The 15993-nt window shown below is 48.1% G+C and overlaps 1 protein-coding gene across 3 annotated transcripts in view; it reads right to left on the bottom strand.

The window, feature by feature from the left end:
- Stxbp1 (syntaxin binding protein 1) overlaps positions 1-15993 on the bottom strand; it is a 66262-nt gene that overhangs the window by 10771 nt on the left and 39498 nt on the right. For all 3 annotated transcript variants that reach the window (XM_008825069.2, XM_008825075.2, XM_029559760.1), the window contains exons 8-16: positions 12983-13067; positions 11947-12077; positions 10161-10268; positions 9149-9209; positions 7586-7651; positions 6862-6942; positions 3660-3798; positions 2794-2903; positions 1464-1565 (exon numbers count right to left, since the gene is read on the bottom strand). In XM_008825069.2, coding sequence (XP_008823291.1) covers positions 1464-1565; positions 2794-2903; positions 3660-3798; positions 6862-6942; positions 7586-7651; positions 9149-9209; positions 10161-10268; positions 11947-12077; positions 12983-13067 — 883 coding nt within the window. The remainder of the gene's footprint in view (positions 1-1463; positions 1566-2793; positions 2904-3659; positions 3799-6861; positions 6943-7585; positions 7652-9148; positions 9210-10160; positions 10269-11946; positions 12078-12982; positions 13068-15993) is intronic.

Below are 15993 nucleotides of genomic sequence, written 5' to 3'. Positions count from 1 at the left end.
GTCTAAGCACCAAACATACAAAGCATTCATTTTCCCCTCTTCACTTGCAGTTTATGCCATGTGTGACCCATTGAGGACACACACTGTATTCTGTCCACTAAATTCCTGACACGTGCTGTCAGCCTGGTGGAAACTAGGCCCCAGGCAGAGCCTCCCTTGCAATTTGTCAAGGGGCTAATTGTCTGGTGGGAGGGTTCCAGCCATCTCCTGCTGCCTAGAAACCCACATTCCTCTTAGGAGCAGCAGGGGAAGCCTACATAGGCCTACTTAGGGGACCAGGAGGAGGGGCGGGGGGGGTGGAGGCAGAGGCAGGGGAGCAGCACACAGGAGGGCTGCTTTCCCCCGACGCAGAGGCGCGCATGGTTCCTGGACGCTTCACAACCACTCCTGCTTTTGGTGTGGAGATTTTTAAAAGAGGGCACTGACTCACTGTATAAACACAAAGACACTTCTGGTCTATAATCCAGTAGTGATTCCTGACGGAAACCGAGCAAGCCCCTATTCTCTGGACTTCTGTTATGTTTGCCCATCAAGTGCAGAAATTAAAGATTGCCTCACCCAACCTTACAGACCCAGTAGTGTAGGACTCTGCAGGTCTCCTTCTGCTCCAGTGAGGGAGGGGAGCAAGGCCACAGGGCATGTCCCCCAACAAACATGGAGACACTCTGTGCATGCAGCTCTGTGCCAAGGACACAGTGTCCAAGATGACAGGATTGTCCCATCAGAAGATGACCCCAGGCTGGGGCCATAACTCAGTTGGTAAAATGCTTCCTTAGCTGCACTAAGCCCTGAATTGGTCCCCAGTGCTGCATATACTGGGTGTGGTGGTGTATGACTTTATTCTAGTACTTGGAGGATAAACACAGGAAGAACTTCAGGGTTATCCTTGGCTACATAGTAAGTTTGAGGACAGCTTGGGCTGTCTCAAAAAAAAAAAAAAATAGATGACCCTAAATTGGGCATATGTAAATAGCATCTTTGGAGCAACAAAGTGTAGGTCTGTCTGCTGGGATGGGGAGGGCTCAGAGTAGAGCAGTGGAGGAGAGGAGGGCAGGCTGCAGCCCCTGCAAAGGCCCACATCTGGCTGAGGTGTGACACAGCACAACCATGCTCCCCAGTGGAATGTGTGTGCTTCTCATCTGAGTCTTGAGATGCTGTGATGGACCTGGCTCTTCAGGATCCTGTACACTGAGGCACCTCTACAGCAGGGGACTAGACTCCCGAGATGGAAGCAGCAGGCAAATGGCTCTTGGGGTCTCCATGTGGCAACCTCAGAGTTGTTCAGGAGCAAGGGGCTCTGGGGGTGCTGACAGCTCTGGGTGCTCATCCTCAAGGGAACTACACACGGATGCCACTGTCACCTGCAAGCAGAGGTGCTGGAACCTGGGCCATGTGCTGAAGAGCCTGGGCCCTGTGCTGAGGAGCCTGGGCCCTAGCTCCTGCTGCCCACCCCGAGCACTGACCTCCATGATGTCTTTAATGATGGGGGTCCATCGTGACAGCTGGTAGGTCTGCTCACTGATGCGCTCCTTCCGCTCTGGTTTGCTCCTGCGGCGCAGTGTGGACTGAATGCAAACACACACAAGGTCAGGCTCCCCTGGGTCTCTGTGGCCTCTAGACATTCTCTCAATGACCCATTTCAGAATCGGCATTGGCAAAGAGTAATAAGGGAGAAATTTTGCCCAGAATGGCCTCAAAATGTATGCCTTTTAAGAAACTAGGAAAACAAGGGAGATTTGAGCAAATGTGGTTCTTCAGTAATGAAAAATGGCAACTGGCGGTCAAATATGTAAGTGTAACAACAACAAAAAAATCCACATTGGTATGGTGGCTCACACCTGTAATCCCAGCACTTGGGAGGCTGAAGCAGGGGCTTGCTATGAATTCAAGACCAGTCTGGGCTACACAGGTCAGCCTGGGTAGTTTTCTATTACAGGAGATTATACTGGTTATATGCGATTTGTTTTTTGCTTCATGCCAATAGCACGGGTCATGCTGAGTGAATCAGTTCTGTTGCTTTGGTCCCTCTGTGAGCCAGGCTCTAAGGACACCAACGCCCATCAGCTGCCGGCTGTTGATGAGCAGCAGTGGAGCCTGGTCCCTCCTGGAGACTCCCAGTTGGCTTTGCCAGCTCTGTTCCAGGGGCTGCCTGCTTGCAGGTGGAAACATGCAGTAGGGCTCCTCCACCTGGAGTTCAAGGAGTGTCCTAAAGGATCCTGGAGGACCTGCCTGTTCTCTCTGAGCACACTGCAGCCCAGGCTTCTGAACAATCTGCCTGGTGTGGCTTTTAGTCACCCGACTGCCAAAGACATGGAGGTGGTCAAACAGCTCTCTTGACTGGTGTTGCCATCCTCTGGGAGGTGCTGAGCCTGAGGTGCCCAAAGGCAGGCCACACTTACCTCGAGATATGGCAGAGGAAAGTGAAGTGACCCGTTTTGAACTAGCTCAGAAATGATAGCTCAGCTTTAGTGACCATGTGACTCCTGATTTTCACCTGTTTCACTGATCCTCGTCCCCCCATCTCTGATTCATATTTTCTCTCTGTCTCTGTCTCTGTCTTTCTCTCTCCGAGTTTCCCTGCAGCCCCAGCTGGCCTGGAACTTCCTATATAGACCAGATTGGCCTCAATCTCACAGAGATCTGCCTACCTCTACCTCCCTAGTGCTGGAATTAAAGGCATGTCCCACCACGCTGGGCCCCATGTGGCTGCACTCTAAAAAGCTACAATCACAAATGTGGAGAAGATAGACTATGCCAGACCCCATCTCTGCCAGCCTACAAACTGGCCCTTACATCTGTGACGATGGGCACGCCGAGGTGAGCCATGTTGGTGATGATCTCACTGTCCTCCGGGGGGATCTGGGCATGCTGGATGAGTTTGTTCAGGTTCTCTTCAGTGATGCCTGAGAAACAAACATGCGGTCAGTACACCTAACCCCTGCTGTCTCCACCCCCATGAGCAGTCAATGTCCTCCCTTGTCAGCCTCAGGGTTGTGGGCAGTGATCTATCAATCACATCTAAGAAGGGGTCAAAATAAAACTTTCGGGTCTACTCTAGCCACTCGAGCTGAGAGCTGACCATCGGCACCTGCCCCTCCCAATCTGCTTCTGTCCACCTGGCTTCCCAGTAGTCCTTGACCACCCTGACTCTACAACAAAGCCACACTGGACAGGAGAGACTTACTGTCTTTTATATGGTGATGTGGGTGAAAAACAATTCTTTTTTCAATTCTTGTTTATTTATTTATTTTTGAGACAGAGATTTACACAGTCCAGCTGGCCTCAAACTCACTTTGAAGCTGAGACTGGCCTTGAACTCATGATCTCCCTGTCTTAACCTCTTAAAGGATTACAGGCTAAACACCAGTGGTTGTCAATGAGAGGCAAGTTGGAAACATCTGGCAGGCTGAGCTAGCAAACTGGCCCAAAAACCAAACAGCAACCTGTTCCCCAGTCATGGGCCCCTCCACGTCACATGTTCCTTGTTTGCTCAGGGTTGCTGAGGAGACTGAGCCTCTGGTGCAGCGGACCCGGCCCCAGTTAGGCCCACACATGAGGAGCCTCTTGGAGCTCCTGCTCCCTCCCAGGCCTTCTAAGCCACTTTCCACCTGCTTTTCTCTGCCTATGCATCCCCTCCTCTCCCTCCTGTCCCTCCTTACCGTTCTTCAGGAAGATGTAGAGAAGAATGATGCGGATCTTGTCGTAAGTGCTGACGTTTGCATCCAGCAGGATGGGGACGATGGCTCTCATGGGGTCCTTGATCTTCTCCCCCTCAGCATCTGTGCCCATAGCCAGATCCTATAGAAAACACACCTCACTGGCCCTGTTTCTGGTGACAGTCTGACCAGATGGTAGCTCTCAGATAATTCACAACCTATAAATGCCTGGCTTTGTGGTGTGACCAACTGAGGCAGGCTGTGGGCAGTTTTCCTCCAGCAATGGCTGCCATAGTGTCCCTAGGATTCCTATGCATGAAAGCCCTGAGTTGCTTTTCCAAATCAGAAACGTGAGTGATTGGCCACCTTGGGTAAAGACGGGCTATCCCCTGCAAGGTGGTACCAGGTACCTGTGCCTGTGAAATGCATGGCCCTGCTGAGGGATCAGGGTTGAAAAGGATCAGGGGATCACTCCCTGCCCATGGACACTTTGGCATCTCAGGAGGCCTCTGTATGGCTGGATTCTTTCCACTCTAATTCTCTAAACAGAGTGCAGTTTAACTACTCTGAATTTTAACCTCTGGTTTTAACTTCCTATGACTTTTCAAAGGGTAAAGAGAAAAAAAAAAGGTGGAGGAGACTCTCAAACCTACAGATTCAAACCCAGGAGATGGAGGACAGAAAGGCTGACAGAGAACGGGGGATGGAAACTTGACAAGAGCACAGCACACACCACAGGCGACATTCATGTCTCGGCACGCACACTGCCCTCAGCCAGCCCAGAGTGTCTGCTCTTGTCCTCACAGACACACGGTCACTTTCTCTGTGGCCCTGAGGAGGATGTCTGAGGTTCCTATTACTCACCCCAGGGCTCTCACAAATGCCGACTCACAACTAAGGGTCTCTTTCTAGGTGTGGTCTGAGGAGGTAGGATTCCTCTCTGGCTCCTCAGCACCCCAGCAGCCTTGTGCTCAGCAGGCCAGACTCTAGTACACTTCTCTTCTTTTTTAACACCGATTCTTTAAACACTTATTTATTTATTTATTTATTTATTTATTTATTTATTTATTTATTTATGTGTGTGTGTGTGTGTGTTGTGTGTGTGTATGTAACACTTGTGCCACATACACTTGTGCCAATGCACGTGGAATCAGGGGAAACTTGCATGAGTTGGTTCTTTCCTAACATGGATTCTGGTGATAGAACTCAGGTTGTCAAGCTTAAGAAGTGCCTTTAAGCACTGAGCCGTCTCAGAGCCCCTATTACAGCTGTAAACCCAGTGAGATGCAACTAATTCAATACTTTTAACATTTCCTTAACGTTTATAAGCACTTCCAAAACTGTCTAAATTTGCTTTTTTTTTTCTAAGTAGACCAGGCTGGCTTTGAACTCACAGAAATCTACCTGCCTCTGCCTCCCCAGAGCTGAAATTAAAGGTTACCATACCTAGCTTAAATTTGAACTCTTGTTGACTAGGCATAACCTGCTTCCTGTCTGGTTGAGCTCTTTGGGAAGGTTTGCTGAGACTGCCTGAGAAATGGATACACTTTAGGAAGAAGAGGGCTGCTTCCCTTCTAACTGAGTCAACACCTGGTCAGACAGGGCATGCAAACCTGTGCCAAGCCTGTCACAAGTCAAGGATTCGAATCTCAGCTCTACACTGAGAGCATGAGTTGCTATTTTTCTTTTTTTCTAATATTTTATTTATTATTTTTATTTTATGTGTATGAATGTACTGCCTGCATATGTGGTGTACCCATGTTATGTAATACCCGCAGAGGTCAGAAGAAGGTGTCGGATTCCCCCAGAACTGGAGTTATGGATGGTTGTTAGCCACCATATGGGTGGGTTTTGGGAACTGAACCCAGGTCCTCTGCAAAAGCAGTCAGTGCTCTTAACGGCTGAGCCATCTCTCCAGTCCGAGTTGATATTTTTCTATTAAAAGAAGAGACTATGCATGACACAGGTGCACTCACATACATGCAGGCAATACACTCATACACATAAAATAAAAATAATAAAATATTTTTTTTAAAAAGAGACTTTAGCTGAGGCTTTAGAATCTTTTTTTGTTGGTGGGGGGGAGTATAGTGGAGGTCAAACCTAGAGCCTCAAAAATGCTAAGTAAGTGGTCTGTCACTGAGTGAGATCCCCACCCTCTCCTCACTTTTTATTTAGAGACAAGGTCTCATTAAGTTGTCCTTACCCTTTTTCCTCCTGGCTCAGCCTCTCAGGTAACTGGGATTACAGGCCTGGTGTTTTGATGAACCATCAGAACCTTCTGATGTCCTCCTCTCCCTTCCCTTAGAAGCTGACACTCAGGTGCTGAGAATACAGCTCAGTGTTGGAGGGCCTGGTCAGCCCATGCGAGGTCTCATCACTTTTCTTTTCTTTCTTTTTTTTTCTTTTTTTGAGACAAGGTCTCACTATGTAGCTCTGGCTAGCCTAGAACTAAGGATAAGGACCAGGCTAGGCTCAGACTCACAGAGATTTGCTTGTTTCTGCATCCTGAGTGTAAGGATTAAAAGAGTGTGTGGTACCATGCTGGGCCTCTGGGTCTGAGCTCAACACCACACACATACACACACACGCACACACAAATCAAACAACAACAAAGACAGTTGCCACGTTATTTAGTAATATTGTCACACTTCAAGAATGAAGAGTCGGGCTTTGGTTCTCCACATAACACCCCTGTAAAATACGTCAGTGCTGAGTTCCCTTTAACAGATTAGGGAAGGAAGTGGAGCACACTGAATATACCGACAGCCAGAACTCCAATCACAAGTTTCCACGCTGGTGATCAGCAAGGCTTTGGGAGGATTCCCACTCTCCTAAGTACTAAACTCCAAAGCTGGTTTGGCCATAACAGGAGAAAGATGTAACAGAATAAGCATCTGGCCCTGTCACTGTCAGGCCCCCAAAGCCACAGGACTCTCTTCTGCCATTCCAGGGAAAACGGAGCCTTTGGAAAGAGCTATGCATGCAAAATCCAAATGGCACAGCACTCCAGATCAATCTAGGCCCTACCCTCCAGAGAAGAGCTGAACTGGCTCCAAAGCTGAGACAACCAGAGATCGCAGGCTCTCCCTCCTCTAGATCCTATGATTCTGCAGGATGTTCAAGGTCAGAGGTTAAAATTCAGCTGCATGAATGGGCAGGGCAGAAGACTTGCCCTGCAAGGAGGGAAGGAAAACAGTCCTACCTGCTCCACTCGGCAGAGTTTATCAACGGTGCCTTGGTAATGCTTCATACAGTCCTCAGCAAGGTGCAGGTGAGTCGAATACTAGGAAAATCAAGGGAGAGTTGATGGGGAATTGGTCTCTGATTCAAGTCGACTGGATGCCTATGATACGCTGCTGGGAGCTAGCCTCACAGAAGACTCCAACATGGCCAAGTGGAAAAGGTAATGTACCAGGACGGCTGGTTAAACCACATTTTACAAGAAAGGAGACATCCTTTAGGAGGGTGGGGTGGCATGCTGATCTTTTAACATGCTCACACATTTTATGATACACCTGCCTCTAGGAGCATCTCTTTGAATGTGAGCTGGGTTTAGTGCCTGGCTTCTAACAAACACTCTTCAGGGACGTGATGGCATGTGACCTTCAAGATAAGGACACAGGGGGCCTGACATCCTCCTGGCCCTCTCTCAGAACAGCTACTCTGAGGGAAGCCAATGGCTGTGTGAGGACAGCCAACACCAGCAAAGGCCAGTTTGGTAAGGACGTCCTATCACCAGCAGGGGAGGAAGCAGAAAAAGAGAAGAGTGGAGAGAAGGGACGGGCAGACGACAGGGCCCAGCTTGTCTTTTGTCTCTTTCTTTTTCTAATAAGAATTGAAAGTATAATCTGGGTTTCCACAGGTTGATTGGGACAGCAGGGCCCTGAGAAGCCTTCAGCTGTGAGCTCTGCTTTTAGTCACTGTACCTTGCTGAGCTCTTTCTGGTACTGGGGCATCTTCTTCAGCATCTGGGACAGGTCCCGCATGGTGGTCTGTGAGGGAGGAAGGCACAGGGTGTCACTCCAATGGCTCAGAGCCAATGAGCCCTTGTGAAGCTGGAGGGCACAAGATAGGACAGCAGCCACACTAGCCTCACAAGTGCCAACTCATTGACTCAAGGATATCGCTTGGAAAGTCACGACTGTCATCTGCTGGGGAACTAAACCCTGAAGGCTAGTTGATGAACTCAGATTGTCAGGCTTGGCATCAAGTGCCTTCACCCACTAGTTTTGTTCTATCTTCTCTGGTCTAGAAAGTTGCAAAGAGTGTAATTCTCACCAGGAAAAAGTAGTTTCCTTCCCTATACTGCTTTTCTGCATGCTCCAGTCAAGTAGTTTTGGCATAGTCAGCACTTTGCCCAGCAGGAAGGCTGCCCATGTGGACAGGTAGGAGGCATGGTGGTCAGAGAGGGCTGGAAGCTGCTCATGATGGTGAGATGGGTCTGTTCAACTCTCTTGGACCCACCTAATCTCACCCACTTATCCTGCATTGATGCACATTATGAGGTCCTGGACAGTCAAGGGCAAAAACAACCAAGAATTGCTATTTCATGAAGCTTAATACCTAACAAGGAGTCAGACAAACAGGCCACAGCAACAGTGGTGAAGGACATTTTGGGGGGACTAGTGAGTAGTGTGGGTGCCCACAGCGCACACCTAACTGGCCCAGAGAACAGCCAGAGATGTCCCTGAGGATACCCAGCCTCAGCCAAAGAACTGGGCAAAGCTGAGTCAGGAAGAGTCTGGCAGGATTGCAGCGAGGAGGTGGGGTACAGAGCAAACACAGAAGGGACTGAGGTCCTGGGCCTTCTAGTCTAAGAGCAACCAGAAGACACTAAATGGTTTAAAGCACAACCAGGCCCTTCTCTAAGGTGGGCATGGTACTACTTTGTCCTTTCTCTTTTTTTTTTTTGGTCTTTTGGGAACAGGGTTTCCCTGTAGCCCCAGATGGCCTGGAACTATGTAGACCAGGTTGGCCTTGAACTCACAGAGATCCACCTATCTCTGCCTCCCAAGTTCTGCGACTATAGGCATGTGCCACCATGCCCAGCAGGCATGGTACTTCTAACAGAGTAAGAGGCCAGGGACAGGGGCAGCCTCAGTAAATCAGGTTACGAATTCTCAGTCCACTGCAAGCTAAATAAAGTCTCACAATCATTCTGACTTAAAATTAGCTATGATCCCAAACAGTAAGTCTTAATCCTCCAAGTATGACAAAGCAGCTCTCCATATCAAAAGACAGGGCTCCAGATAGTCTACAGGAAAATGGAAAACACTAAATAGTTTGTTGTACTGGAACAAACCCAAGGTCTTATTCAGGCTAGGCAAGTGCTCTAGCACTGAGCTACACCCCCATCACCCAGGAATGAATGTTAAAAGCAAAAACAAGACAAACTGACATTGGCCAAGGGAGAGATTGGCCCCGCTAATTCCCTAGTAGGACACAGAATGCAGGGGCTGGCCAGGCTGGCCAGGTGCGGGCACACTTACCTTCTCTCCAGTATTCATTCTCTTGCTAGAAGAAAAGTCCTTCAAAGACCGGGTGACCTCCCTGGAAAATGGAAGCAGGCAGCTGAGCTTCTCTGCACTCAGGGCTCTCTCTGTGGAGGCTGCTGGAGCCACGCAGCCTTCCTTAAGACTAGGTGGCAACTCTCCTGCCACTGGGATACGTGTTTAAAGTGAAGGATAGACACTGTTTTTCTGATACTCTAAATCACCGGTATCTAGGGTTGGGTGAGCAAATGATTCAAGGGGCCAGGAGAGGACAGTACTGGAACTCTACTCATGTTTATCTCCCTCTTCCTTCCTATACTATCAGAGCACACTTGTTTCATATTTGGAAAAACACAAACATGTATGTAGCACATGACTAATTCATAAGTAAACTTAATGACTGGAAGTGAGGGTCAGTATTTCTTAAGGTTGAGTGATCAAACAATGTCAGTGGTCATTTCTCTGAAGAGAACCACACAAGGGTACTGGGCTTTCCTGCTCTTCCCTGTGAGTTTCATGAAGATATCACCAACTCAGTGCAGCACGGTATGTCAAAGCCGAGCTGTCATTGCAGACTTATAACAATGTTTAAATAGGGAACATTATGAAGCACTTCCAGAGCGAGATGCAGCTCAGTTCAGAGACATCAGCTCTTGTTCAGACACTGCAGAGGAGACAGCAGGAAACCTGCTGGATGGCTCTACAGAGAAAACTGTATGCCTGGAGAGTACAGTGGCATGGACTGGCTTTAAATGCTTCATGTTTACAAAACGCTTTTCCTGAAAGCATTACCAGTGCTTTCCAAGAGCCCTCAGAGCAACCCTATTGCTCAGTGGATTTTCTAACTCGGTACAGAGAGGCCAAGCACAGAGGACAGAAGAGAGTGTCATTCTTGGTCAGCACACTGGCCACTTTGCCAGGGGAAGGTGCTTACTCCCCAAGCTGCTCAGTGTGCAGGGTGCCCCCAGCCCAGGGTGAACGCCCTGCAGAAGGCAGCAAGGATGCTTACTGGGAAACTTCTGCGATGTGCTTGTGGCGCAGCGTGATCCATAGGTCATCGTCCTCATCCAGAAGCACCTCCTTTACCCGTGCCTCTCCGATTCCACTGGTCTCATACCTACAGGAGATGGGATTCAGGGGCTGGGGGGCATGTCCCCATGTCATTCCCTGGACCCCCTTTGGTTTCTTTTTTCCTCCTTTTTTTCTTATTTTATTTTACTTTACTTTTTTATAAGACACAGTCTCATGTAGCTCTGGCTAGTCTCAGACTCCCTAATTAGCAGAGGCTGGCCTTGAACTCCTGATCCTCCTAAGTGCTGGAATCACAGGTGTGCACTACCACAGATATCACCTTCGGTTTCTAAGGACAATACCTCTGTTCCCAGCTGTCAAATGATCACAGGAGTAGCTCACAATACCACTGACCATCTGGCATGCTGGTCAGGTCAGCAGGGACAGCACAAAGAGAGCAAGTCTTTGGGCAAGGAGTGATGCTCTGCTCAAAGTTAACAACTTGGAGTTTTGCTTTAATGCCTCAGAATTGGCTGGTAGGAGCTCTCCCTAAGCTACCTGGTCCAGGGCCTCAGGTCAGTTAAGTTATATGTGAATTCAGAATTACAGAGAAAGGAAAGACAACATGCCTGTTTGTCCCTCTCTGGGAATGGGCTAGGATACATGCCCTAATCCAGAAGCTTTTGCAACAGAACTCTTATTACACATGAAATCACGAATGCCAGGGGAAGCAGGAATCCTGGGAAGCAAAAGTGAAAAGACTGAGACTTGCGCGTACTTTTAGAAGCTTCGTTTTGAAAACCACTGTTTGCATTTTCATTTATTTGTTGTTTTTTCACTTGTTCTGTGACAAGGTTGCCCAGGCTGGCCTCAAACTCATGATCCTCCTGCCTCAACCTCCTGAGTGCTGGGATTACAGGTAGGCATACCAAGCCTAGCCAAGAAAAATGTTTCATGATGAAGAAAACAGTTCCACTCAGAAAGTCAGTTAGAAACTTCTGTTCAAATATTTTATCATTATATTTTGTGATCTATGATCAAGAACTTTCAATTCTGAAGCCAGGCGTGCAATTCTGAAGCTGGGTGTGAATTCCAAGCCAGCCTGGTTTACATAGTGAGCTCCAGAGAGAAAGAAAAAGAACGTTCAACTCTGAACGTTCAAACCAACCTGTCAATACATCTAAGCAGTTCTGAGTGGAACAAGATGAGCTGTGATAAAGACCCGACACTCTGTCCTCCAACAAGGGCATGAATTCCTGCCCAGAAGTGCGTGGACCTGGGAAGCCTATAGAAAATCTCACAGGCTTATGTGAGAGACTGTGTCAATGCACTACCTTCTCTAGCATTAAAAAACATTCTTTTTTGGGCTGGCAGGATATCTCAGTGAATAAAGTGCTTGCCACATGAGGACAGAGTTCAGATCCCCAGAACCCACATAAATGTTGGCTGATGTGGCAGCTGCCTGTAATCCCAGTACTGGGGAGGCAGAGACGGGATCCCTAGGGCAAGCTGGTATGATAGATGAGCCAAAACTGACAACCTTCAGGTTCACTGAAAGACCTGCCTCAGTAAAGTGGAGAGAGATCCTGGAAGACACCCAACATCAAATTTGGGCCTTCCCATGCACATGCACGTGCATCCAGACACATGCAAAGATGTCTATACACACAACAGGCATACACACCACAAAAAGAGAAAGAAAATACATCCTTTTTCTTAAATTAGAGGAAGTCTTAGCTCCTCTGCAGAGCAGTGATCACTCTGAACTGTCACTCTATACTTACTTGTAAACGTCATTTTCAATAGGCAGCAGGTCGTAACTCATAGCCTGAAAAGTCAATTCATGAAGCACAGGGGAGCTGGGGTCAAAGCCACGGTCCAGGATCAGGAGCTGGGAGCGTGCCTTGTCAGGACCCTGGGAAGAAACAAGAGAGGTGCTCCACAGGCCACCCAGCCAATTCCATTTTCCTTCTTAGACAGCAAGAAGTAAGTCTACCAAAAAAGCACAGAGCAGCATGTCCGCAGCTTGAAGATACCAGTTCCCCTGGTGCGTGGGCACCAATGTTTCCATATCACACCAAGGGCCTTTAACATAGACTTGAAACTGTGGCTCAGGCCCAAATGGGGTTTATGTAGAAGAGCACCAGGTTCACTACAAATGGGGTGACCAACCATTTCGATGTGCCCAGAAGAGGAGTTCAATTTTAATAAAGTACTCAGTACTAATGAACAGTTTTTTTCTCGAGATTCATCTAGGGCCTTGCACATGCTAAGTAAGCATGCACTCTGCCACTGAGCTGTGCCTCAGCCCAGAACTGCATCTCAATGGCAGTGTTGGCTATACAAATCTATTGGTGTGTTAAAAGTGCATGAACTATTGCCGGGTGTGGTGGCGCACGCCTTTAATCCCAGCACTCCAGAGGCAGAGGCAGGCGGATCCCTGTGAGTTCAAGGCCAGCCTGGTCTACATAGTGAGTTCCAGGACAGCTGGGGCTACAGGGAGACCCTGTCTCAAAAAGACCAAAAAAAAAAAAAGTACATGAACTATACACACAGAGTACACACAAAAACTAGTGAGATCTAACGGAGGTATTGAGGTGGTACCAATGTCAACTTCTATCTTTGCTACTTTGCTACCGGAGTATCCCCTGGACATTCAGGGTTGCAGCTGGGCGTCCAAGCAAACAGAAACCAACATGTAGGAAAAACAGCTCTACTTGTGCTGTGAGCTGCATACGAGCGCAGCGCCACATCCCCAAGTCTGCCACACAAACAGTTTTTACTGGGCAAGATAACCTCGTGATCGAAGCCCAGGCTTACCTCCCCCATTGTTGGGTCATCAGCTTTATAGGCGTCGAGCTTGTCCTGGATCAGCTGAGCCAGCAAGGCATTGTCCTTATATTCCCTGACAAATGGAGAGTGGCAGAGGGTGAGCCGGCTGTGCACCCAAACAATGTGCTGATCGCCTCGGGAAGGACACAGGCAGTGTAGGGAGGTCAGGAGAGACAGGAGCATTGTCTAGATTAGGATTTTTACAGTAAGGATATACCCACATATGCAGGGGATGGGCACACAATTCTAATCCCAGCACTTGAGAGTCTGAGGCAGGAGAGTCACAATGAGTTTGAGGCCAACTTGGGCTACATAGTAAGACTTGGATCAAAGTAAATAGAGAAACAAACTAACCCATATACTACATATACAATTTAAAAAGAAAAGAAAAGGGACTGGAGAAATGGCTTCGCAGTTAAGAGTGCTGGCTACTCTTGCAGAGGACCCAGGTTTGGTTCCTAGCACCCACATGGTAGCTTACAAGTGTCAGTAACTCCAGCTCCAAGAGATCTAACACCTTCTGGCTTATGAAGACATTGCATTTATATATATGTATAATACACACACACACACACACATACACACACACACACACATAATCTATCTATCTATCATCTATCTGCAATTAAAAGCACTGGCTGCTCTTGTGGAGGACCTGGGTTTGGTTCTCAGCATTCACATGGCAGCTAACACCAATTGATAATACCTGTTCCAGGGGATCCAACACCATTTTAAGGCCTCTGTGGGCACTGCAGGCAAAACACTCATGCACATAAGATAAAAATTCATTAATTAAAAATTAAATTTTTAGAAAAGTACAACACTCAGCTCAGTGCGCAGAACACGACTTTCTTGCACTTCTTTTTTCTACACAATCTAAGTGGAAGCAGAAATAATCTTTCTTCCATTCAAGTTCCCTTGACTCTTGGGAGTCAGAGCTGCAGCCCATCCCCTCAACAACCTCAGTGCCACTACAGCTGTGTTCCCAGAACACGTTCCTGCTACTGTGTCTAGAAAGATGGCCAAGGCTCCTTTTCTTAACTTGTTCCCGGATTTTGTAGGACAGTACCAGCAACGAGGAAAGCAACGAGGTGCTTTTCTATGGACCCAATTCTAGCAGACAGGTTCAAGTACATGACCCTCAGCACCACCCAGCTCAGAGCCATTCCTCAGCAGCTGCTGCCCTGCCCAATTGTGATCCCTGCACTGGGCTCTGTCTGCGCTGCTTGGAGCTTGCGCTCCTTGGATCACAGTCTATCCTTCCTGCCTATGCTGCATTCATCACTCCAGCCCAGGCCTTTCACTGTCCCCGGTCTCCGCCCTGTCCAGTCCCCGTGCTGTCCGTGGTCCCTGCACTGTCTGCGGTCCCCGCTTCACCCCCTCTTCTGTTTCTTCACTCGCAGTCTCACCTTCATGCTCCCAAAGCTCCACTTTCCCTCCCTGTCGTAGTCCCTCCAGGTCTCCATGAAACCAAAGCCGACATTTTAGCCCCTGCCATGGGGTTGTACCAGACTACAGATCCTTCCCACACTAGCCCTGTGATTTCCCAAAGCCTTTGTGTACACCAACAGCAAGAGACAACTGGACCACGCCCTTGCCTTTTCTTAGCCATCTGAACCCAATGTTCAAGACCTGTCACATAGACACTCTAACCTACAGCCTTACCTTGTCCTAGGCTGGAAGGTTCCTGCTCACTCTGGATACCCCGACACTTGTGTCTGTACTGTCTGAAGGCACTGGCCTCCCAGGGCTGACTCCTGGTGTATATATCCTACACACGCGTTGGCATCCATCATTACCTGCCCTCCAGATCTGGAACTTAGGGCTATGTCTTTAACTTTAACCTCCTTCCCCCCAAGCACTTAGCACAGAACAAGTAATTGATGAGTGAATGCCTTCACAAAACATGAAGACTCTGCCTTTGGGAGAATTATTCACTTGACCCACCCGCCTCCACCTCTCTCTCTCTTTTGAGACAGGCTGTCATGTAGCCCAGGCTGGCCTCAAACCTGCTAAATGGCTGAAGGTAATCTTGAACTGATCTTTCTGCCTCAGCCTCCCAAGTGCTGAGATTACAAATGTGCACCACCATACCTGGCTTTATATCTTATTTTCTTTCTTCTTTTTTTTTGTAGCCCCAGCTGTCCTGGAACTCACTATGTAGACCAGGCTGGCCTTGAACTCACAGAGATCTGCCTGCCTCTGCCTCCCAAGTGCTGGGACTAAAGGCGTGCGCCACACGCCCGGCTGTATCTTATTTTCTTACTTTTTAAAAAATATTTCATTATTTTTATTTTATGTGTATGTGTGTATTGCCTACATGTAGGTAAGTGCAGCTGTGTCATGCAATGCCTAAGGACAGAAGAGGCTGTCAGATCCCCTGGGACTGGAGTTACAGACAGTTGTTAGCTGCCATGTGGGTGCTGGGATTCGAACCTGGGTCTTCTGTAAGAACAGCCAGTGTTCTTAACCGCTGAGCCATCTCTCCAGCCCCGTATCTGATTTTCAAAACCTTTGTAAAGATGATGTTGGTTTGAAAACATTACAAAGATATTAAAAACTAGGAACCTGAGTTGCAGTGGCATGGAGGGTTACATTTAGTTATCCAATAACTAAATGTATATTATGCTCTTTTCTGAATGTATTAAAAGATAAAATCATTAGTGTATGACAGGAGGGGAGTGTCAGGGTTCCAAACAGCAGCAGTTTCCCCCCTCCCCAAAAGGGACCTCACCTTGACCTTTGAAGTCAAGGGAAACAAACTCTGCTGAGAAGCAGCCTGCCTTTCCTCTGACCTCCAAAGATAGGATAAGCAGATTCTACCTGATAACCAGAGATTTTAGAAGCTGTTTTTCTCTTATCTTAAGAGGGAAAAAGTAAACACTTCCAGACCCTAATCCTACCTGCTTTTCCTGCTTCCCCCCTCCCTGATTTCTCCCCCAAACATTCCTCCCTTCTACACCCTAAAGCCCCCATATATAAAGTCCCAGCTCACAGCC

Source organism: Nannospalax galili, unplaced genomic scaffold (genome assembly GCF_000622305.1).
Source record: "Nannospalax galili isolate Female #2095 unplaced genomic scaffold, S.galili_v1.0 scaffold290, whole genome shotgun sequence".
NCBI classification, from domain to species: Eukaryota; Metazoa; Chordata; class Mammalia; order Rodentia; family Spalacidae; genus Nannospalax; species Nannospalax galili.
This window is presented reverse-complemented; position numbering and strand designations above follow the sequence as displayed.